A 24063-nucleotide genomic window follows, 5' to 3' on the forward strand; every position below is an offset into this window, starting at 1 on the left:
AGCCTGGTAATTCTTTAACAACATGAAATATAACCAAACTCTGAGCTTTCAGCTGAAAGACATCCGCTCTTAACCAAGCGCCAGCAAGGACTGAATCCTTGCACCAAAACAGGCCAAATGAAAGTCTTCAGAAATCGAGCCTGCACCAAAACACGCAGGTTAAAAGCCTCTTCCTCCTTCCTCGATGCGAGTGAAAGAAAATTGGATGGATCCTACCTGTGACTTCTTTTAATGAAACTCTGTGGTAGGAAACCACCAAATGCAGGAAACAGGAAACAAAGGTCACAGAAGATGACCGGAGCCTCGAGGACCAGCGCTGGGAGAAGTGAACTCTTCGGAACACTCAAGAATAATCCGCAAGGTTCCAAGGGTGTGGCCCTTTTTATAGGCCCAAAAGCAACTACGGTGGCTGCGAAGGAACAAAAGGTTCTTAGCAGCATCAAACTCAAAACAAGCATTGTCCCACATGAAGAATGAACAAACCAGATACTAAACAAGCATTGGTCAAAACATGAATAGCGTAACAGTGTCAAATAAGATTGCATGCATTGTTCTTAGAAATCAAAGGTGCATACATTAATGCAATATAGCATGAACTAACCCAATATGAATCAGCAAAGTACACCAAGGCCAGGGGAGGTACTAGGAAAGGATCAAAGGTCATGGAACTGAACAGATCCTGACAGTACCCCCCAACAAAAATGGAGTCACCCCTCTCAAGGAGCATTTAAGTCACGGCATCTGGGTGAAGTACATGAAATTGTCTTATTAAACGGGGAGCATGAACGTTTTCTTGAGAAACCCAAGAGTCTTCCTCAGGTCCATAGCCTTTCCAGGACACAAGGTACCATAACTTTCCTCTGATTCGTTTGTTATCCTTAATGCAGCAAACCTCGAACTCTTCTTGATTGTTCACGAGTATTGCAGGTGGACAAGGCCTCTTTTTGGAGGTCGCAGGTTTCAAGAGAGAGGTATGAAACACTGGATAGATTCTCATAGTCTTTGGAAGAAGTAATTTATAAGTTACTGGATTTACACGTAATTCTATTTTGTAAGGTCCGATGAACTTTGGGTGAAATTTATAACGTCTCCTAAACTGAAAGTTTTTGGTAGAAAGACAAACCATGTCCCCTGGTTTATACTCTGGGGCTTTCTTTCTTTTTCTATCCGCAAATTTCTTATACGAAGCTTTGGCTTTCATTAAGTTTTTCTGTAATGTTTTTGTGACTCTTCTCATTTCCTGGAAATGTGTATTCAAGGAAGGTGTGTTCGTTTTTGATTGAGTTAGTAACAGAGGTGAGAAATGTGGATGTCTACCATAGACAGCAAAAAACGGAGACATTCCTGTTGATGAGTTTTGTAAGTTGTTGTATGCAAATTCTGCTTCCCTTAAAAAACTCGTCCAGGAACCTTGTTTCTTGAAAAGGTAACATCGTAAATATTGTTTCAGAATTTGGTTAACTCGTTCCGTTTGTCCATCTGTTTCAGGGTGGAAGCTTGTGGATGTATTGCTTTTGATATTCAAAGAAACACACCAGTTCTTCCAAACTTGTGCTATAAACTGTGGTCCACGATCTGTAGTAATAGATCGTGGTAAACCGTTTAGTCGTACTATATGATGTAAAAGGATTTGTACGAGTTGAGAAGCAGTGGGAAGTTTTTTACAAGCTATAAAGTGTGCCATCTTAGACAAACGATCCACTACAACTAGAACAGTTGTCATTCCCTGATCTTCAGGCAAATCCGTGATAAAATCCATAGCTATGTCTTCCCAAACCTCGGCTGGAGTAGGAAGGGGAAGTAACAAACCCTTTCTACCTCCATGTTCTGTTTTAGCTTGGGCACAAATGTCACACAATTGTATAAAAGAGGTTACATCTTTACTCCAGGTTGGCCACCAGAAATTCCTTCGTACTAATTCTTTGGTTTTTGCAATTCCTGGATGGCCAGCTAATTGTCTAGTATGACACCACTGCAAAACCTGCGTTTGTAGATGTTTAGTTGGTACATATAATAAATTTGAGTGAAAAGGCAAATGATGATGGATGGATCTATTAGGCTCTTCCTGTACCCATGTCAACAATTTTGGTATTGGCATAGCTTTTCTTATTTGTTCAAAGAAAATATCAGACATAGTGGCCCCAACAACCTGGTTACTAGATAGCATGTTCGTAGGTCTGACAGTAAGAGGTGTTTCATCAGGTTTTATGTTGCACCGTGATAATGAGTCCGCTTTATTGTTCTTGATCCCTGGTCTGAAGGTAATCACAAAATCGAATTCTGCGAAAAACATTGTCCAGCGAAGTTGTCTGGGAGTCAACGCTTTTGCACAGCGCAAAAACTGTAAATTCCGATGGTCCGTATAAACAGTTATAGTATGCTTAGCCCCAAGTAAATAATGACGCCATTCTTTGAAAGCGTGTCGAATAGCTAGGAGTTCTTTTTCTGCTACAGTATAATTGACTTCTGCAGGTAGAAATTTCTTTGAAAGAAAAGCAATCGATGAATTTCATTGCTTTCTACGTCTTTTTGCGACAAAATTGCTCCAATGGCATAGTCAGAAGCATCGGCTTCTACTATGAAGGGTCTTTCAGTGTCGGGGTGTCGTAGGACGGGAGCTTGTGTAAAAGTTCTTTTGAGATTTTGGAATTATTGTTCTGCTTCCGGAGTCCAAGTGAACTTCACATTCTTCCTTAAAAGATGGGTTAAGGGAGTAGCCAAGGTAGAAAAGTTTTTAATGAATCGGCGGTAAAAATTAGCAAATCCTAGAAATCTTTGGATATCTTTCACGGAAGATGGAGTGGGCCACTCCATTACTGCTTGGATCTTTCTAAGAGCCATAGTCATACCAGATGGTGAAAGAATGAAACCCATAAATTCCACCTTTTTAGTATGAAACTCATATTTTGACAGTTTGCAGAATAAACCATGTGTTCTTAGAGTAGATAGAATGGTTTTAACATGTTGTACATGCTCTTCCGTGGAAGATGAAAAAATTAAGAGATCATCAATATAAGCAATGACAAATCTATCTAGATAATCTCTGAGGACGTCGTTTATGAAAAATTGAAATGCGGCTGGGGCATTGCATAAGCCAAAGGGCATTACACAATACTCGAACAAGCCAAAACGAGTTCGAAAGGCCGTCTGCCACTCATCGCCAGGTCTTATGCGGACTAAGTGGTAGGCTCCTCGCAAGTCAAGTTTGGTATAGATAGTGGCTGATCTTACTTGGTCCAAAAGAACTGGTATTAACGGTAGCGGATACCGATTCTTAATGGTGATATTATTGAGCGCTCGGTAGTCTATGCAAGTGCGTAGTTCTCCACTACTTTTTGGCACAAAAAAAGGAGGCGAGGCAGCTGGAGACTTGGAGGGTCTAATAAAACCATTTTTTAAAAACTTATCCAAATATTCTCGAAGATGTTGGTTTTCTTGTTCGGTAAGAGCGTAAATCCTGCTGCAAGGAATCTTAGCTCCAGGTACTAGATCAATAGCACAGTCATAATCCCTATGAGGAGGTAAACTTTCGGCGCTCTGCTCGCTGAAGACATCAGCAAAGGATTCATAAATAGATGGTAACTCAATATCTTTTTCAGCAGCAGTGGATACGAAAAGAGCTGAAGCACTATGCAATAAGGCACTTGGAGTATCTCTAGATATTTTGTTTGAACAAAAACACTCCTGTTGGCACCACAGAGAAGAGAAATCGACAGCTCGGTTTACCCAGTCTATTATCGGGTTGTGTAAGGTTAACCAGGGTATACCCAGAATTATTCCAAGTACCAGTGTCAAATAAGATTGCATGCATTGTTCTTAGAAATCAAAGGTGCATACATTAATGCAATATAGCATGAACTAACCCAATATGAATCAGCAAAGTACACCAAGGCCAGGGGAGGTACTAGGAAAAGATCAAAGGTCATGGAACTGAACAGATCCTGACAGAGGTGTTCCGAGTGGGGATAAAGCCAGCCTGATCTTCATGTATAAGCGACGTCATGTGCGGCAGTAGTCTGGTGGCCAGGATGCGAATAAGAATTTATAGTCCACCGTCAACATAGATAGTGGCCTTGTAAGAGGTCACATCTGTCCCATCTTTCCCCGGTTTCAGCAGGGGCACAACCAGAGCCTCCCTCATCGAGCCGGTAGCCGGCCCTGTTTCAACGCTTCATTATAGACTTCTAACAACTGGGGCGCCAATATGTCAACAAAGTTGGCATAAAACTCGACCGGAAAGCCATCTACCTCAGGCGTCTTCCTCCGTGCCATGTGTTTAATCGCCCCCCTGAACTCCGCCAGCGTGATCACCGCGCCCAGGGCCTTAGCCTCCTCTTCTTCCAGCTGTGGGACAGTGATCTCTGCCAAATAAACGGACAGGGCCTCACCTTCCGTGTCCGAGCGGCTCTGGTATAGGGTCTCATAATACCCAGTGAAACGCGAGAGGATCACCTTCTGGGAATAGACAATATCCCCTGATTCCATCTTCACACTCATGATCGCACATCCCCGTGGTTCTGGGTTCGCCAGTTGCGCCAACAGTGTGCCAACTCTGTTGCCCTCTGCATGAACCTTCATTATGTACTGTCTATAATCATAGCATCTCAACCTCTCGGTTACCGATGCCACTAGTTCCTTAGCTTCCAACAGCTGTGTCTGTAGCGCCCCCTGTTCTTGCCTCCTCTTTTCTAGCTCCCGTAGCGCCTCCTCCGCTTTCCCGACCTCTTCCAGTACCACCTTCCTTTCCCCAGAGTGTTTCCCAATACAGAGGCCTCTCATAACCACTTTGTATGCGTCCCATTCTAGCCCCCTAGTGGAGGCCGTACCCTTATTAATCGCAAAGAACGACTCCGCCCCATCGCGGATCTCAGTATTGAAGACCTGATCCTCCAGCGAGTCCGGATTCAGTCGCCAATTTGGAATCGCTGTTCTCACTCGCTGCCACTGGATGGAAAGCAACTGGGGATTGTGGTCAGAGATGGTCCTAGCTAGGTACTCAGTGTGTCTTGCCATGGAAGTGGTGGAGGGGTCACAGAGGATCGTATCAATCCTGACATGCAGCTCATGGAGTGCAGAAAAGGAGTAGTCCCTGTCCTCAGGGTGCTGCCTGCGCCACACATCAATCAACCCCCATTCAGCTTGCCAGTCTCTCCTCTGTTTCGCCATTCTGCGCACCGGGGATGCAGTCAGCGGGGGATGGGACCTGTCCAAGTTGACATCGGTTATGGAATTAAAATCGCCTCCCAGTATTACCGGCCCGCCAGATACTGTGCCAAGAGACCCAATATAGAATCAAAGAAGCGGGGCTGGTCAGTGCTCGGGGCATAGATACAGCAAAGCGCCACCTCCCTACCATATAGCCTCCCCGCCACCCCCACATATTTCCCCCCCGGATCAATCGTCTGACCTGTCACCTGAAAGGGAATTCCTGCCCGTACCCAAATTAGCACACCCCTTGCAAACGCAGAATACGCCGTACCAAACACTTGCCCTCTCCACCGCTTCTGAAGCGCCGCACACTCCAACTTAGTAAGATGGGTCTCTTGGAGCATCGCTATCTGGACCCCTCGGCACACCAAATATGCATGTACTTTGTGGCTTCGGTGTTACACAAAAGGGGGGTTGAACCCATGTAGTCACGGGGACCTGGGTGCTATGTAGTACATATAAAGGGGGTCCCCGTAAGGATAGTGTATTGTAAGGGACATACACTGAAGTGGAATTACCAAAGGAACAATTAGACAAACGTAAGTGAGAATTTAAGAATTGGTATACGAAATTTATTACCAAAAAACAGCGTGATTGCTGGTAACAATTAATGAATCAACTTGTGCGAATTGACAAGCCCCAAGAGAAGGAAGGGAGGGTAGTGCTCAGGGAGGTGAAAAAGAATATGGAATGTTGACACAGTGTTAAGAAGGATAACATCCAAATTCAATGATAGTACAAATCAATTACAATGCAAATGCCAAAAAATTAAGGCAAAATTCCAAACATAGTCAATAAAACATATTCGACGGTCACATCTAATTGCTTGATGGATCGGGGGTGTGCCGGAATCTCAAGAAGGGAAAAGTCGACGTTTCGACCCCTATTGATAGGCTAATTAAAGTCCTTAAGCGGGGTCTTCATCAGGACGTCATATTGGAGAGGGGGGGCAGATCTGTGTGAAGAATAATTAGACTTTAGTACGTTATAAGGACGACAAATGTTCATCCTATATATTGGGGGGAAAAAAGTTAAGTAAATTACCATGGAGTACGGCCCAGCCGGGCTCTGTACAGGATAGGGACGCCACACCAGAAAGTCGTGGTCGATCCAACGAGGTGGGAACCTCAACTACAGAGGAGACAAACATTTCTGTAAGGTAATAAAATTGGCTATTTCTGTTGAAAAGCTTCTGTCATGAACGGTCGGATACCACTCATACTCATGAGGGACCCGATTCAGGAATATTATTAAATGTCCCATCAGGACATGGGCGGTGTGGGAAATTACCTCTAAATGATGTAATCCTGCCTGACAAACACGTCTTTGTACGATGCAAGGAATTAATTGATAAATAAGGCGCTGCTTCAGTCTCCAATAATCAACTGGAAGGAGAGAACAGAGTGCTAACTGTGATAAACATGCCTAGTAAATTCCATAATCGCCACAAATATGTGGTCACATATTTGTACTATCATTGAATTTGGATGTTATCCTTCTTAACACTGTGTCAACATTCCATTTTCTTTTTCACCTCCCTGAGCACTACCCTCCCTTCCTTCTCTTGGGGCTTGTCAATTCGCACAAGTTGATTCATTAATTGTTACCAGCAATCACGCTGTTTTTTGGTAATAAATTTCGTATACCAATTCTTAAATTCTCACTTAAGTTTGTCTAATTGTTCCTTTGGTAATTCCACTTCAGTGTATGTCCCTTACAATACACTATCCTTACGGGGACCCCCTTTATATGTACTACTTTGTGGCGTCGGGACATGGTGTGGAGTCCCCGCACATTCCTCGTGACGCACTTCAGCTCAGGCATCATCCCCATTGTTACCCCTCATTTGCAGCAGCCCTATTTCGGCCAGCCAGCCCACACCAGCTTCAGAAGTGCCCTCCCCCCAAACAACCCCCAACGCCCACATCCCCAGAACAGGAACCAGCAACTGCGCATCAGCCCCCATCCAAACCTCACGCATCAGACAAACAAATCTACCCTGCAGTCAATCAATCAATCAATCATCGCATTTATATAGCGCACTACTCACCCAGAGGGTCTCAAGGCGCTGGCGGACGTGGATCCGCTACTGCTCGAACAGCCAGGTCTTGAGTTGCTTCCTGAAGGTGAAGTGGTCCTGGGTCAGGCGGAGGTGGGTGGGGAGGGAGTTCCATGTCTTGGCGGCGAGGTAGGAGAAGGACCGTCCCCCTGTGGTGGCTCTTCAGATGCGGGGGACGGCGGCGAGGGCGAGGCTGGTCGATCGAAGCTGGCGCTTGGGAGCGTAGAATTTGAGGCGGCTGTTGAGGTATCCTGGGCCTTGGTTGTGTAGGGCTTTGTGTGCGTGGGTGAGGAGGCGGAAGGTGATTCTCTTGTTGACCGGGAGCCAGTGCAGGTCTCTCAGGTGTCCGGAGATGTGGCTGCGACGGGGAATGTCCAGGATGGGTCGTGCTGAGGCGTTCTGGATCTGCTGGAGTCTCTTCTGTAGTTTGGCGGTGGTTCCGGCGTAGAAGGAGTTGCCGTAGTCCAGACAGTTGGTGACGAGGGCCTGGGTGACCGTCTTCCTGGTCTCGGTGGGGATCCACCGGAAGATCTTACGTAGCATGCGCAGGATGTTGAAGCACGACGAGGAGACGGCGTTGACTTGTCTGGACATGGAGAGGGAGTCGTCCAGGATGAAGCCCAGGTTGTGTGCGTGGTCTGTTGGTTTGGGTGCGCTGCCTAGGGCGGGGGGCCACCAAGAGTCATCCCAAGCGGCGGGTGAGGATCCCAGGATGAGGACTTCCGTCTTGTCCGAGTTCAGTTTCAGGCGGCTGTTCTTCATCCATTCGGCTACCTCTTTCATCCCTTCGTGAAGGTTGGCTCTGGCGGTGGCGGGGTCGTTGGTGAGGGAGAGGATCAGCTGGGTGTCGTCGGCGTAGGAGATGATGTTGAGGTTGTGCTGGCGTGCGATGTCTGCAAGGGGGCTCATGTAGACGTTGAAGAGGGTTGGACTGAGCGAGGAGCCTTGAGGAACGCCGCAGATGACTTTGGTGGCTTCGGATCTGAACGGAGGGAGGCGACTCTCTGTGTCCTTCCGGCGAGGAAGGAGATGATCCACTCCAGTGCCTTCTCCTGGACTCCGACGTTGCTGAGGCGTTGTACTAGGGTACGGTGGCAGACAGTGTCGAAGGCCGCCGAGAGGTCGAGGAGGATGAGGGCCGCTGTTTCTCCGTTGTCGAGCAGCGCTCGGATGTCATCGGTGGCTGTGATCAGGGCGGTCTCGGTGCTGTGGTTGGCCCGGAAGCCAGACTGCGAGGGGTCGAGGGATCCGTTCGTCTCGAGGAAGGCGGCCAGCTGCTTGTTGACGGTCTTCTCGATGACTTTTGCAGGAAACGGGAGCAGCGAGATGGGGCGGTAGTTCTTGATGTCGGTGGGGTCGGCCGATGGCTTCTTGAGTAGGGCGCTGAGTTCGGCGTGCTTCCAGCTCTCCGGGAAGGTAGCGGTGTCGAAGGAGGTGTTGATGATGTCCCGCAGGTGGGGTGCGATGACAGCGTCGGCCTTGTTGAAGACGTGGTGAGGGCAGGGATCGGTCGGCGATCCGGAGTGGATGGAGTTCATCGTGCGGACGGTGTCTTCGGTGCTGATCGGAGTCCAGGCGTGGAGGGTGGTGGTGAGGGGCGGTGGTTCGGTCGTGGCGTTCGTCGGTTGAGTGCTGAAGCTGTTGTTTATGTCCGCGATCTTGTTGTGGAAGTAGGAGGCGAGGGAGTTGCAGAGGTCTTGCGAAGGGGTGATGTCGTTGTTTCCGGCGTTGGGGTAGGAGAGCTCTATGACGATGTTGAAGAGTTCCTTGCTGTTGTGTGCGTTGTTGTCCAGTCGTTCCTTGAATGCAGTTTTCTTGGTGGCGTGGATGATTTGGTGGTGTTTTCGGGTGGCGAGCTTGAGGGCAGTCATGTTGTCCGGTGTTGCGTCTTTGCGCCAGGTTTTCTCGAGGGCTCGGCAGTTCTTCTTGGAGCTCTTGAGTTCGTCGGTGAACCATGGGGCTTTGCACTGCAGGTTGCCTTAAGGGCAGTAGGAGCGCGGTTGTGCCCCGATGAGCGGCCGCTCCCGCCTCAGCCCCCCGCCCCGTGATACCCCCGTGGCCTGGCATAGCTACCGTATTCCAGAAGGATACAATGGAGTCCAGCCCCTACCACCATTGTCCCCGGAGGTCGTGCAAGTCACAAATTGTCCGCCGAGCGGGGAGTCACCTCTGGCCCAACATTACTATCCACATCCGAAATCTCATTCCCAGATTGTCTCCTGTCGTCCTCAGATGCTGAACCTCCTACCAAATCTTCTCTCTGCGATCCCGTAATGGCTGCCGTCGCCGCCAGGGCCCCCTGTTTATCCGCCGCCAGTTGCGCGAACAGCAGGGCCTGCTGAGTCTTGTGTCGCTTACGGAGACGCTGTGATTGGCGAACCATCGCCGGCTTAGGGCGATCACTCTCAGCCTTGTGCCTGCGATCAGTGCCCGCTCTATAGGTCTCTAACCAAGTCCAGGCCTCCTCATGCGTCATGAAAAACTGCGTCGTGCCATCCAGGATGACCCGCAATTTAGCCGGAAACAGTAACGAATATTGAATCCCCTCAGTCCTGAGCTCCTTTTTGACCGTAAGGAAAGATGCCCTAAGACGTTGGACGTCCTGGGTGTAATCCGGGAAGATTGTCACCGAACTGTTCTCCACTTGAAAAGGTCGCAGTGATCGCGCATTTTGAATCAGCAGATCTCTATCCTTGTAGTGGAGGAGACGTGCTACCACAGGCCTTGGAGGGCGCCCCAGTGCCGGTGGTCTGGCCGGGACTCTATGTGCCCTTTCCAGCGCGAAGAAGGGAGACAATCCTTCCGGGGCTACTTGCGTTCTAAACCAGTTCTCCAGGTAGGCAATCATATCCCCTCCTTCAATTTTCTCCGGCAGGCCGACCACTCCCATTGTTGCGCCTATTCCTGCTTTCTGCATCCTCTGCCCTTTTTTCCAGTGCCGTCAGCAGTTGTAGTGCACCCTCCAACTTCCGTTCAACAGTTACCACCGCCGGTTTCAGGTCTCGTACCGTCAATTCAGTGTCCTTCACCCGGTCTGCTAGCTTTGAATGATCAGCCTTCAGGAGGACCAGCCCTGTAGCAACCTGCGCGATGTCGTTATGTAGGGATTCTTTGGTCGCAGTGATGGCCTCGAGGATTTGGTCTAGACGTTTGCCTAACCTTATTTCTGTCTCTGAACCCTCTGTCGCTTCCTCACCCTCCGGGGCGGTAGTTTGCGTTGCGTCATCTCCTCTCGTTGCTCCCGGCTTCATCGTGTAGTCCGCACCAGATACCGAGCCACGCAACAATGTCCTCTGGCCCGACCCACCGTGTCCAAGCTGCAGGAAGAACCTCCGCCCCCGGTGCTCGCAGGGCGACACCAATGCCTGGCCGGTCGTCGTGTCAGCCGAGTAGCAGCCCCTCCGCAGCAACTCCTTCTCCAATCGGTCTCTGCGGAACTGCTACAGCAGCGGGCCCCTCGAAATCCTGGCGGATGCGGGAACCCCCAAATCGTTTATAAGCGTCCCCCCAGCACCCGGCTCCCGGGCTGTGGTAGCTGTCGTACTCAGGCGGGCCCGGAGTCCACCCAGCAGTCCGCCTCAGGCCCCCAAGTGCAGATATTGTCCGGCCTCCAGGCCAACTGCTCACTGCCCCGGCAGTCAGCCGCAGCGCCAGAGAAGGGGTTCCCGGTACGCCAACTATTTAGGTCCCTCCTCCGCAGGCCTTCTGCACGCCCCTGCCGTAGCCAGTCGGTGGCGCTCCGCTCGGAGGCCCCCCTGGCATGCGCCGAGGCCGAGCCCCCTGCCTGCACCACCGTGCAACCCCGGGCGTCAACACGTGTTCTGTGCTGGGGGGGGGTCCGCGCCTTCGCGATCTCGTGACGTTCTTCTGTGGTCGCCTCCAGGAGCCGCACCGCCTCACCAAGCCTGGCCACAACCTCCACTATAGGGCCCTCCGTTTGCACAGCAGGGGCGCACCCAGCTCCCGGAGTAACGGACCGCCTATGGCAGCCCCCGCGTAGCACGCTGCTCCTCACTCCGGTAATCCCAAGAGTCACTGCAAGGGGGGTTCTCCAGCGCCAGTCCGCTCCCAATCCAGCCCCGATTTGCACTTCCTCGGGGCCCCGATCTCCGACTGCAGATCACCGCAGCGTCTCGCCGCTCGTCTCGGCAGCCGCCATCTTGAGGCACTCAGCTGGTCGCCGGTCAGCAGCAGGCACCTCCGCAATGTCTCCCCGCGGGATGCCGGTCTGGGCGCTCGGTAGCCGCCGTCTACCTCCAGCCTCACCGCAGCCGGTCGGCCCGCCTACGCCAGGGACGAGTCCGCTCCTCACGGGGCTATCGGGCAGACAGCACCGCCATCTTGAGACCTCCGCTGCGGGTCCCCCGGTCTTGGCGACAACAAAAAAAAACTCTGCCGCCGAGGCTCCGCCAGCCGGAGCGCCGGGCTCAAACTGTGCCGTAGGTATTCCGACACAGGCTCCGGGTCCCCAGGCCACAACAGACCCCGATTCGCAGGATAATTTGGGGATCGAGTGCGGAGCTATCGGCTTACGCCGCCTGCTCCATCGGCGCCCAAGCCTCGCCCCCCGAGCTGTGCGATCCATGCTAGGAATTAGCTTTTTCCCAAATCAATAATGGCCTTTAGGTCTTTTAGTAAAAAGATGGGTAACAAGCCAGTTAAAGAGCTTTTATACATATATAAAGCCAGCTGTGTCTCGGTGGCACTATACAGGGCAGGAATATGGGGCGACTCAAATGTTAGTAGCTTACAGATCACTGAAAACATCTTTCTACGATATCTTTTAGCTTTGCCAAAGAGTACGTCCAGTTACAACTGCCACTCGAAATTGGGCATTCCTTACTTGGAAGACCTAATTAAGTTGCAACCGATCCTTTTATGGCAACGAGAAATGCCATCTAAACCGGGTAATTTTGGAGGATGTATTGAAACTAGATTGGGGGAAAAGGATAAAATGGTTGTGCTACATAAAAGCTTTTTGTAACAATATCAAGCACCCAGAATTTTTTACTGACCCCACATCTATGTCCGACATCACCAGGAAAGCATTGAAACTCTTAAGCTTAAACTTCCTTGAGAATCAGAGGGAACGAATGGAATTGTTAAAAAAGACTGTAATTCTCCATCAGATGATTGTTAAACCAGGGATTATCCAGCCTTATCTAAACCTTTAAATGAAAGAACAAGAAAGGTTTCTGTTGACTAGATTAAGGTTCGGTATTTTGTACAGACTGCTGAGCTTTCCTGTTGTAAATGACTGGTCCAGGGCAATCTGCAAATGTCCGTGTGACAATATCTCCATCCAATCGGACATACATATTCTATTTTTCTGCAGATTTTATGTGATACCTAGGAAAAGATGGATTATGCCTATTTTAAAATATATGAATATGAGACCGTGCCGGCCAGCATTTCATGCTATACTACTTTTGGAGGACATTTTCTCAGTTGCTTCTGTTGCGGCATTTCTTAAAAGTATTTATTACCTACGTAAGACAATGATCATATGAATTGTCATTTTTTTATCCTTCGGTATATTGTGTATATTGTTTCTAAAAACTTATTCGCTATGATGATGTAACATATTTTATGTGATTTTATGTACTTTTATGGTTATTTGAAATATAACCGAATAAAGTTTTTTGAAACTGAAACTGAGTTTGAGGACACAAAGCTTTGAAAAGATTTTAAGTTATGTATTTAGCAGAGAGATGGTTTGAAAGCCTGGTTTCTGGGGTTAAGGTTGGTGGATTTTGGTATGACCACGATGGTCGCGGAATCCATCTCTGCAGGGAATCATTATTATATATTTTTTTATAAGTCTGTTGGATAATTGGCCTTTTCAAGTAGGAGATATTTGTCCTGAGTTGAGAACATGATTGAATAAGGGCTTTAATAGGCGGCTCCGTAGTGATAGATTTAGTTTGATTATCTTAATTGGTATCCCATAAGGCCCTGGTACATAGGAATTTCTTCATTGGTTAATCGAAGTTATTTCTTCTTTTGGTATAGGTAGACCTTTATTAATACATTTCAAGAGTAATGCAGGTGAGGAGATTCATCTTGAGGAATGCTAATTCTGATCAGTTTCTCAGGTTGCAACCCTGATCGACATTGATATCTGGCCTATGGACGCGTAACTGGCGTGTGGCGCCGCGGCTAGGGCGACTGACTCAGGAATCTGGGGATCACAGTTCGATCCCCTGGGCCGGCTGCAGATTAGCCCAGCACCATGTGACTCTGGGCAATAGCTTGCTTAATCTTCCCAACGGCCCCCAGCGCCTAGAGACCCTTATGGGTGATTGTGCGCTTTACAAATGTGGATTATTATTATTATTATTAATCTTCCTGATCCAGTGGCAGCCTAAAATTGCTTCACATTTTTTGTGCTCATTGCATTTTTGGAGCTCAACTCACCTTAAATCTTGTTCAAAGATTTTGATATGCTTAATTATCCTCCTTTATGTGGATTTCAGACGTTTTAGGGAATTTGTGTGGTCTAAGGTTTGTGGGAGTCGAAGTGTGCACTTTGACTCCTCCTGAAGCTTTTTCCACTATCACCATTTGTTAGATTGTTCTGCTTGTGACAGCTCGTGTCTTTTGTTTAGGAAATGCGGAAAGAAACTGAATACTGTTTTAGTGGCGTTTCCCACATGACGATCCACTTGGTTTTATTTGATTTTGAGCATTCTAAATAATTTTCTAATGCAGTACACCTGATTGGATGGTCTACTAGCTGCATTAGCTTTGATCTCATATTGTTTGCCAATACAAGTTTCTTCTTGTTAAAATATGATGCTTTTTTATCCGGGCATAAGGATGATTTAAAGATATAATGTTGCAGATTAAATAGGATTCGCTGACGATTGTGCTCACTTTTCTGACTTGTGATCAGTTGAAAGATTTTCCAGACATGGTAATTTGCAATGAGTATTAGTGAGAAGTCAATAGTTGATTTTTTTCCTGTGACAGTTGTCATCTTAGCCGGTTGATCTTTAACAAAGCTCCCATTGAGGCACCAGAGTCCTATGCCTGAGAGAAATGTTTTGAGAGTGTTTTATTTTTTTTAATCTGCTTCCGAAGAGACCGTGTAAAGATCGGAGTAGGAATATGCAACTGTATCAGGATTGTCTTCATCGAGACGAGATTCAGGGAGTAGTAGACCTCAATATATTTTCAATGCATTCACCAAGTTATTATGAAGAGCATGGTGTTATGTCGGATGGTAATTATTTTGAGTTCGCCTAGGATAGCATTCATTTTGATTGACTCTTTAAGGTGGGTGGAGGGGAAATGTTGATCATTAGAAGTTGACAGCTTGCTGTGTTTGTTGTTAATATTGATAGTGTGTTTGGAGATGGTTCTAATCAAAGCACTATGCAGATTTTAGTGATTTAGCAAGCCTCTCCTGTGTTTTGGGCCATTCTGTAAGTTTTTTTTGTTAGGTAATTTTGAAAATAAGTGAGAAATAAGAGATCATTAAACAAAAAACCTTCAAAAAGATAAAAAAAACCTGATGGATAGTAATTAAAATAACAAATATATTGCGCTTCAGTAGATTTAAAAATCGGTGCAGACATGAATTCAAAATTCTGGAAGGCAGCTTGAGGCATAAGATTGCAATTATAGTTCTGTTTAAGCCTCAGTGCCTGTCTCATCTCTCTTATCAGTATGGTCGACATAAAGCAGTTAATAATGCTTGGTGTTATTAGAGGAGGAAGGGCTGATGTCAATGAGAAACAAAAGTTGTAGCAGAAACACATCTGATCCATCACTGGTAATTCCCATCTAGGACAAGTGCAGGGGTGGCCACCTTAATTGATGGAAAACTGAATCGTATCCACATGAGATAAAGTGGCATATATTACTCAGTGAGAGTTTGTCCTAAAATCTCTTTTGGATCCAGCCTTCCTAATTTCGCAGCAGGGTGCTGTAGGAAGAATCCTCCTTCCCAGTGAGGCAGTGGCTTCCCACACCAGTAGTTTAAGTAAACAACCTACAGCAAGCATACACTTGGTTGGGGAAAGGCAGATAAACGAGCAGAAAGGGAGCTGGATAGGTCTTGATGAGGCAAGCAAGCAAACAGGAAGATTTGGTGCCAGAACTGGATGGGTCTTGGTGAGGCAAGAGAGCTTGTCCATGGCACTTAATAGCACTTAATAGTTTCTGTTCCCTGGTGCAGCCTCTTGAAGTCACTAGTCCCCCTCAAACATGCTCTGGGAGTGATACAAACTCAGAAAGAGTGACAATACCAATTTTCGACCCCAGCGAAGAGATTTGTTGTAGAAGAACTCCACTTGATGATCCACCCCAGCTTCTGGTGTTTGTTAGGTTCCAAAAGGATTCTCAGCTCACAGCAGTCTGAGGACTGTAAGACTAGGTCATTGACAATAGGTTAAACGCAGTGCAGTCTGTAATCAGCTGGCACCACCATTTTAGGTACACTTGGGATGCACCCCTAACCAGCTGTCTCTAGTGCTGTACTGCCATGCTAAACATTAGAAGAATCATCAAGTACCCTCCTATGGATTCCTCAATGAACAAACCAACTGCTGGTAGTGGTGGCTATGGTCAGGTACATTTTGGATTGTTTGTTTTGTAATCTTTTTTTTTAGAAAGAACATACATATTAATTATAACGGAATCCATTAGTAGCCATTTTGGGGATTGGTTACTAGTTTGAACAACCAACCAGAAGAATTTTATAATCTCTTCGGGTTTAGGTTTGTGTATGGGGACTGATGTTGCAAGGTCTCTGTATAACTTACTTCTGTTAGCTTAAGTTCTTTGAGGTTGTGACAAAATGGAACCTAAAGAATGTTTTCGTATTACAGAATATTTAAATGTTATGGTGGTGACCATGAAAATGGATGCCTTAGTTTAACAATGTTTGTTTGCTCTATACTGTCTTTACAGGTACAATGATGTCAAAAACCAGCATGAAATAATCAGGTGTTTAAAGGCGTTCATGAATAACAATGTAAGTCTGAATGTGCTTGAGCTTCCCAACTTGATCTTAACAGCATTGTAATGGCGTAATAAGCAAATAAGTGTGGGTTTGAGGGTTAGTTTAAAATAAAATAATAATCGGAATTCTACAGTTGCATTTTTGTGAGTCTACCACAGGGCTGGTGTGTGTCTCTTAAATGTATATTCCTGTTTTATAAATTATATCAATTATATATTTCAGCAGAATAATGAGGGTTTGCACCTCATTAATTGCGCACACTTAGTGAAATCACTTGGAACCACTTTGAGAGTGTCAGCAGGGCCCTGGCAAAATAAGTGCCATGGCTGACTTTTACGTCTGACCTTTAATAAAAAAAAGACACCTTGAATGTATACATTTAATAATACTAATTGAGCTCCCAATTTAAAATCTCCCAGACCCGTGCAGATCCAACTAGAACAGCTTATGAAAAAAAACAAAAACTACTCTCTCCAAACTATCAATTGGCTGCTTAGCAGACAGCCGTGTAATCAAAGCTGCTTCCATAGTCAATGAGGTCTAGCCCTTTAACTGTGCCGATGTCCCGTCTCAGGGCTGATTATTAATCTGGGGCCTCAAGACACAAACTTTAAATCAGGAATGCACAAAGGACTGAATAGGGACACTTCAGAAGCCCCATCATTTCACTATATCTGAACTGGTTGAATCACCTGAATGAAAGCAAGGCTGCCTGACCTTGTGTTTTTTTAATTTTATTGTATAATGTACTTTCGGGTGTGGCCTTAACACAACACGTTAATGCTCCTCAAAACTTCTAAAAAATTGCACTAGCAGACACTTCTTAATTATCATTTTTTATGCATTTTTCCTAACTAATGACAAATTGATTTTCTGGATATTGTGACTGTTGCTGTACTCTTACACTCTCAGGTATCATGCCTAAGGACTGGTCAGTGCTTTTGGATGGTGGAAATAACCATCTTGTGCCCGATATTCCAACAGATTTTTGCCTGTAGTTGAACCAGTTTGTGTTGGCCCTAGTACTCTGAACACATTACTCCTGCTAAGCAGTGATAAAGTGCTGGTGCTCACCTTATAAACCTGGTAAAATTGACATACACGTGATTGGCACATTAAACCTGTTCATATGTTCCTTGTGTATGGTATTACTGGTACCCAGGGCCTGTAAATTAAATGCTACCAGAGGGCGGCAGCACTCCTTTTGCAACCCATTAAAGTAGCACTGTAAAACATGTCTACACGCCTTCCCTTGCAGCCTGTGTATGTTGTTTTATACTGCCTCGTCGACCTGCAAAATAAACCTCTCACTGTGGTTCTTTCAACAAGCTTAATTGGATAATCAGTGTTGTGTTGGTGGCCTTGATAACAGCACCAGGACACCCTTTTGAGTAGCTGTGTGCTATATCAATCTTGAATATCATCATCATCATAAACATTTCGTTTTTCATGCTTATAAGTCATCCCTAAGGTAGGACCTATATGAGGTTAGTGTAGGGTGCATGGTATTTCGTAGGACATATGTACTTTACCTTGGCATCGAAAAAGTCGTTTTTTAATGATAAAACTATGTAATGCACAAATGCTAATGCATGGAAATCCGGTTTCTGTCATTGTTTACAATTTGTGCATCACTTCAGAATTACAAACAAAAGTGCTTAATGTTTGCTTTCCTAATTGCTGGATGCATACAGTTCATTTACAGGTATTTACATTTTGTGTTGTGTATTGCAAAAATACAACATCCTACATTGTCTCAAATGATAGATTCCGTACCTTAGAATATCCCCGGGCGTCAGACTGGATCCAGAAAGTTTTCGTTAGCAGTACCCCTGCGCGTCGGTAGGCGTCCTCGCACGGCTCCTCGTACGTCGTTGGCGTCGTAGTCGCCGAGATGACGCCGCTGGAGCTACTTAGACGTCAGTTCTTTCTTTTTCCGCGCCAGCAAGCGCAGATCCGGAGAGAGCGCTACCCCCAGTCACTTTTTGACTGAGTTTTTTGGGACTTTTGTCTCTGTTTTTTTGAGTACTCATACTCCAGGTGTATATGGATGTCTGATTTTAAGTCTTGCGCGGCCTGTTCCCGCCCGGTGTCGGTGACCGACCCGCACAGTGAGTGTCTCTACTGCCTGGGGCGCGACCACGACTCCGAGTCTTGCCCCCACTGCTGGGCCATGGCTCTGAAAACTTTGCATGAGCGGTTCCGGAAGTGGCTAGAGGCCCTGGAGTCTGCTAAGTGCCGTTCCAGGTCCCGGCGAGGTAGAGGACCAGCCGCGGGCCATCACCACCATTCGAAGTCTTCGCACTACGAGTCAGGTAAGGCGCTTCACCTTGAAGTTGAAGAAAAGCAGTCACTCTTCGCCTTCCCCTAGCCGGTTGCGCGACGCGGCTGAGGGCGCAGAAGGCCACCCCTGCTGCTCCGGCAAAGCCTCAGCAGTTGCCGATGGCCTACTCTCCTTTTCTGGGCCCATCGACGACTCCGGCCCAGCTGCAGGAGTTCTTGTCAGCCATGGCAGGTGTCTTCGGACCGTCCGGCCCCGCCTGTGTGCCTTCGTCCTCGTTCTTCGACGTCGCCTGATGTCATAGACTTCGGTCTCGATGCCGAAAGACCCCCATAGACCCACGCATGGATCCCCGTCAATGTCGGTTGGCCCGGTACGACTTCCAACGACGTCAACAGCGTCGCCACCGCCGTATGCCGTCCCTACTCCCGCCCCCCCCACCACACACCATCCCCCGATGTGGAGCCGGTGCCGGAAGGCTGTCGACTGACGCCGATTCCGACGCCATTTGGGAATTTCTTTCCCTTTGTTCACTGACCTCCTTCTGTTCCACCTGTTCGGCAGACTGTGAAGGACAGGGAGGACTGGGAGGGGTCTGAGGACCCTCTCGCAGCACAATGTGAGGTAGACCCGGCACTGGGGAATGCAGGTGACCAGGATTATACTCCTGAACCTGGCTCACTGTCTCCTTCTACCGAGGCTACGGAGTAGTGTGGTTCCTACTCTATGGTGTTGTGTGGGGCGGCCAAGCCTCTCCACCTCGAGCGTCCTATCATGGCCGTCAGGACTACAGATGTGCTTCGGCCGGCGTATTCTTCTACGGAGCCGCTGCTGCCCTTTAATAATGCACTCTGGGACTTTTTTTGGGCACCTGGTTCAGGCCCAACTCAGGGGCTCCTGTGGATAAGAACGTGGCCCGATGCCATCGCCCAGCCCTGGACGACCCCGTTTTCCTCTCCCAACACTCTACCCCGAGAGCTTGGCTGTCCAAGCCTCTGTGTCCCGAGCGCGTTCCCTTCCGCACCTCTGGACAGGGAATCCAAGAAACTGGAGCAGTTTGGGAAGAAGATTTTTTTCTTCTGCCCGTTCAGGACTGCGGTCTGTGAACACCGCATGTCTCTTGGGCCGTTATTCCCATTCCGTGTGGGATACAGTAGCGCAAGTGCTACCTCAGTGTCCAGTGGAGGCTCGGACTATACTCTCCCAAGCTATTGCTGAGGGGAGAGACGCAGCCAAGTTCACCATCCGTTGTGGTCTTGACACTGCTGACTCGCTGGGCAGGGTGATTTCCCACGACATTGGCGTTACGTCGCCACGCCTGGCTGAGGACCACTGGCTTTTCTGTGGATGTCCAGAATACATTGATGAATATGCCCTTTGATGGCACTAGCCTGTTTGGCGATAAGGCAGATTGCGCGTTGGAACGTTCTAAGGACTCCCAGGCTACTGTCAAGTCCTTAGACCTTTCTGCCACACGCACTCCTTCCACTTCTGCTTTTCATTCCTTTCGTGGCCCAGGAAGGGGCACCCAATGGGCACATTCGTATCAAAGCCACAAGCCTGTGCAGCAACAGTCTCAGCGAAGCCACGGATGTGGGACCCGCAGCGGTGGGTCACATGGCCAGCGTGCAGTTCAGTCCACTACCCCCCCTGGTACCACTGCCTCCAAAACTTCCTAGTCAGGCCCACCAGACAGCAGTGGGTGGCAGGATTCGCCATCACCTCCACCACTTGGGCGCCATCACATCGGACAGGTGGGTTCTGCAGATTGTCCAAAGTGGCTACTCCCTCCCCTTCAAAACTACACCCCCATCCATGCCGCCTCAATATCACTGCATGTCAGGGATCACTTGGCACTTCTCCAGCAGCTAGTTGCGGCCCTCTTGGCCAAGGGGACCATCGAGCGCGTTACGACGCTAGAAGTAGGTCGAGGTTGCTATTCCCACTACTTTTTGGTTCCAAAGAAGGACAAAGGCCTGAGTCCTATCTTAGACCTTCAGAACATCAATCTCTTCCTCCAGAAGAAGAAGGCCAAGATGCTCCTGCTTGCTCAGTTCTTGTCTGCCTTCGACCCTCAAGACTGATGGTTGTGTTGGTCCCGCAGGACGCTTATTTTCATGTTCGAGGCATGTGGGCTGCTGAATTCATATCTGTGCATAGATCGCCGCCTAGTGTTGGGTCCGGATGATTGCATGTTGTTGTCCTGGAAGAGTCTTCGAAGTATCACGAGATAGGTGGCTCCTCCCTTGGACTACAGTGCGCATGGGCATCCTCTCCATCCTCAGATTGTTTTTTTCCGCCATTGGGTTCGGATGTACTTTCTTACACTCCAAGTTCGGAATTCTCAACTTTCTGTACAGGCCAAAAGGCCTTTGGTTCCGTCGGTATTGTTTAGCGCTCGGTACCGAGACACTTCGGAAACATCTATTGCACTCCGCTCGTCGAATCGGGCCGTGAGGCCTTCTCGACACCACGTGGACCGACCGTCGATGGAACGAAGTCCATTTAAATACTGCCCGCAGTGCAACTCTAAGTTCCTGCACACGGATAAGCATCCCGTGTGCAACAAATGCTTATCTCAGGATCACAAGGAAGATAGTTGCCTAGCTTGTGCCCAGTTTCGGCCGAAAAAGACTATCCGGAATCAACGGGCAGCGAGGCAAGAAATGCAGAAGTCTGCACAAGAACCAGACAACATCTTCGTCGATGAAGAAGAACTAGGTAGCTCCGAAGAATCGGATCAGGCTGAAGAACAATACTCTGAGCACGACTCCGAAAATTACTTCGAGGAGGGCGAAGAAATCGTTTATCTCGAGGAATACGATTAAGACAACATCGTAGTGGTTGAAGACTACTCCGATAATGACGAGGGGCGAACCGTGAGTACACCGCCCCATATAGACACTACACCGATATCAGAGACTCGGGTCGAGGCATCGCCACTGAGCCTTAGCCAAGATCTACGCTTTCGTTCTACAGCCCCGCAGTACCGCCCGGCTAAGAACATATTCGAAAGGTTCTCTGAGACACGCCATACGGCGCCGGTTCCATTGAAACCGAAAGTCGTCGACAACACCGTCTTCGGTCCTAATGTCGTCGATCCAAAAGTTAAGCACAAGGTCCTCGACCTGAAGGCCGTAGTCCCGACGCAACCTTCGAAGCCAAAGACCGTCGATTCGACATCGAAGACAAAATCTGTCGGAAAACACTATCGACAAAAGTAAAAGACCGACGCCCAAGACTAACGTCGAACCGAAAGTGAAACCCACTGTGGATAAAAACAAATCGGTCGAGCCCAAGCCCCTTGATCCGAAAAAAGGCATCGAGCCAAAACCACATACACCTAAAGAGACTGTCGAACCAAACAAACCGCTTGGTCTGAAAAAAGTGGTGAAGCCAGCTAAGGACATCCAGCCGACCAAAAGTGTCGACAAACAACAAAAACCCGTCCAACCACCAAAAGCAGTCGGACCAAATAAACCTACAGATCCAAAACCTGGCAAACCAAAAGCTACGGCACCAAAGGCAAAGACTGTGGAAGAAGAGCTTATTCACTCAGACCCCTCCACAGAGGACCAGTCAAAGCTGTACATTGACCCAGCAACTGGCAAAGTGACTGTGTATACAAAAAAGAAAAGGCCTCTGCCTATTGCCTATTTCCTAGGATAACACTCAAAAAGAAACATGACTGTGCTACCTCTCCTATCCTTTTTGAACCTATCAATCCAGCCATGCCTACAACCCCATATGACCCAGCATCACCTGACTACAACCCAGATGAAGATCAGGATGTGGATGTGGGGTTTGGTTATCCAAATAACCCAACTGGTGACCCCGATCAACAGCCATGGGGTGCAGGAGGAGAACCAGATAATGAGGGGACTATGCCCATTACAGAACCAGCAGTTTACCCAACTAAGCCATCACCCACTGAAGATACAGTGGCCTTCAATTCTTTACTAGATAGAGCAGCTACCTACCATAACATAGATATGCACTCTGATGCGATTGAAGAAGATTTTCTCTTTGATACTCACAACATCTGAGAGACATGTAAAAACACTCCCCATGTTAAAAGGCGTCTTAAAACATGCACATGACATCTTTAAAGACACGCTAGGGCACGGGTCATTAACCCTAGAATTGAGAAGAAATATAGGGCTGCACCTATTGATCCTACATACATAAAAGGCCAGCTACCCCTGGACTCCCTAGTGGTGTCCAACGCACGTAAAAGGGCTAACTCCCAGACTACCGGAGAGGCTGCTCCTCCAGACAAGGAGTCAAAAATCTTTGAGGCATCAGGCAAAAGAGTAGCAGCTCACGCAGCAAACTCTTGGAGAATTGCAAATACACAGGCCCTGCTGGCCAGATATGACAGGGCGCATTATGACAGCCTAGAAGAAATTCTGCAACACCTACCTGACCCTCATAAACAGCAGGCAGATGAACTGATACGGGAAGGGAAACTCATCACCAATGCCTCAATTAAATGTGCCCTAGACGCGGCTGATACAGCTGCCAGGTCCATCAATACAAGCGTGCTGCTAAGGCGCCACGCATGGCTTCGCATATCAGGGTTTAAGAATGAGGTACAATCCACCATTCTTAATCAGCCCATCAACCCAGACTATTTATTTGATCCAGCAGTTGACTCAATTCTGGACAAAATTAAAAAAAATGCGGATACAGCGAAGTCAATGGGAGCTCTCCAGTCCCCAACAACACCGGGGCTCCTTTCGTCGCTCCAATTATAGAGGAGGAGCCAGAAGTAATACCTCACAGCAATCCTCCACCTACAAGACTAACACGGAATCCACGTACAACAAAAACACCAACAGGGGTGGATACAGGGGCAATAACACCAAAGGAAGGGGTCGTGGAGGCAATGCAAATAGATCCTCTACAAACACCAAACAGTGACTTCTTAGCACTACCCCCAGACCATATAACACCGGTCGGGGGAAGACTACAACTTTTTCTGCCAGTCTGGTTAAACAGCACTACAGACAAGTGGGTCAGGCAAATTATCCAACATGGCTATTGCCTCGAACTGACTTCAACACCTCCCAACATACCACCCGTGCACCGTCCTATGTCACAGGAACATATAACACTACTGCAGCAAGAGGTCATCAGTATGTTGCAAAAGGGGGCCATAGAACCAGTCCCATTACAACATCAGGGAACAGGAGTATACTCCCTATACTTCCTAATCCCGAAGAAGGACGGGTCTATCAGACCATTATTGGACCTCAGGCCCCTCAACCTGTACATTTTGTCGGAGCATTTTCATATGCTCTCTCTCCAGCAAGTCCTACCATTGCTTTGCAAGGGAGACTTCCAAGCAACTCTAGACCTCAAAGACACACACTTTCATATTCCAATACTCCCTGCTCACAGAAAGTATCTCAGGTTCACCATTCAAGGACAGCACTACCAGTTCAAGGTCCTACCATTTGGTGTCACAACAGCCCCACGAGTCTTCACCAAATGTCTTGCTACAGTGGCGGCACATCTCAGAAGGCAACACATCCATGTGTACCC

General features: G+C 47.9%; 1 protein-coding gene across 1 annotated transcript in view; it reads left to right on the forward strand.

Moving 5' to 3' along the window:
• The window catches only part of DIAPH1 (diaphanous related formin 1), a 1314985-nt gene that overhangs the window by 521391 nt on the left and 769531 nt on the right, over positions 1–24063 (forward strand). Inside the window, exon 7 of the mRNA XM_086931364.1 lies at positions 16184–16247. Coding sequence (XP_086787490.1) covers positions 16184–16247 — 64 coding nt within the window. The remainder of the gene's footprint in view (positions 1–16183; positions 16248–24063) is intronic.

This window comes from Lissotriton vulgaris, chromosome 7 (assembly GCF_964263255.1).
Source record: "Lissotriton vulgaris chromosome 7, aLisVul1.2, whole genome shotgun sequence".
Lineage (NCBI taxonomy): Eukaryota > Metazoa > Chordata > Amphibia > Caudata > Salamandridae > Lissotriton > Lissotriton vulgaris.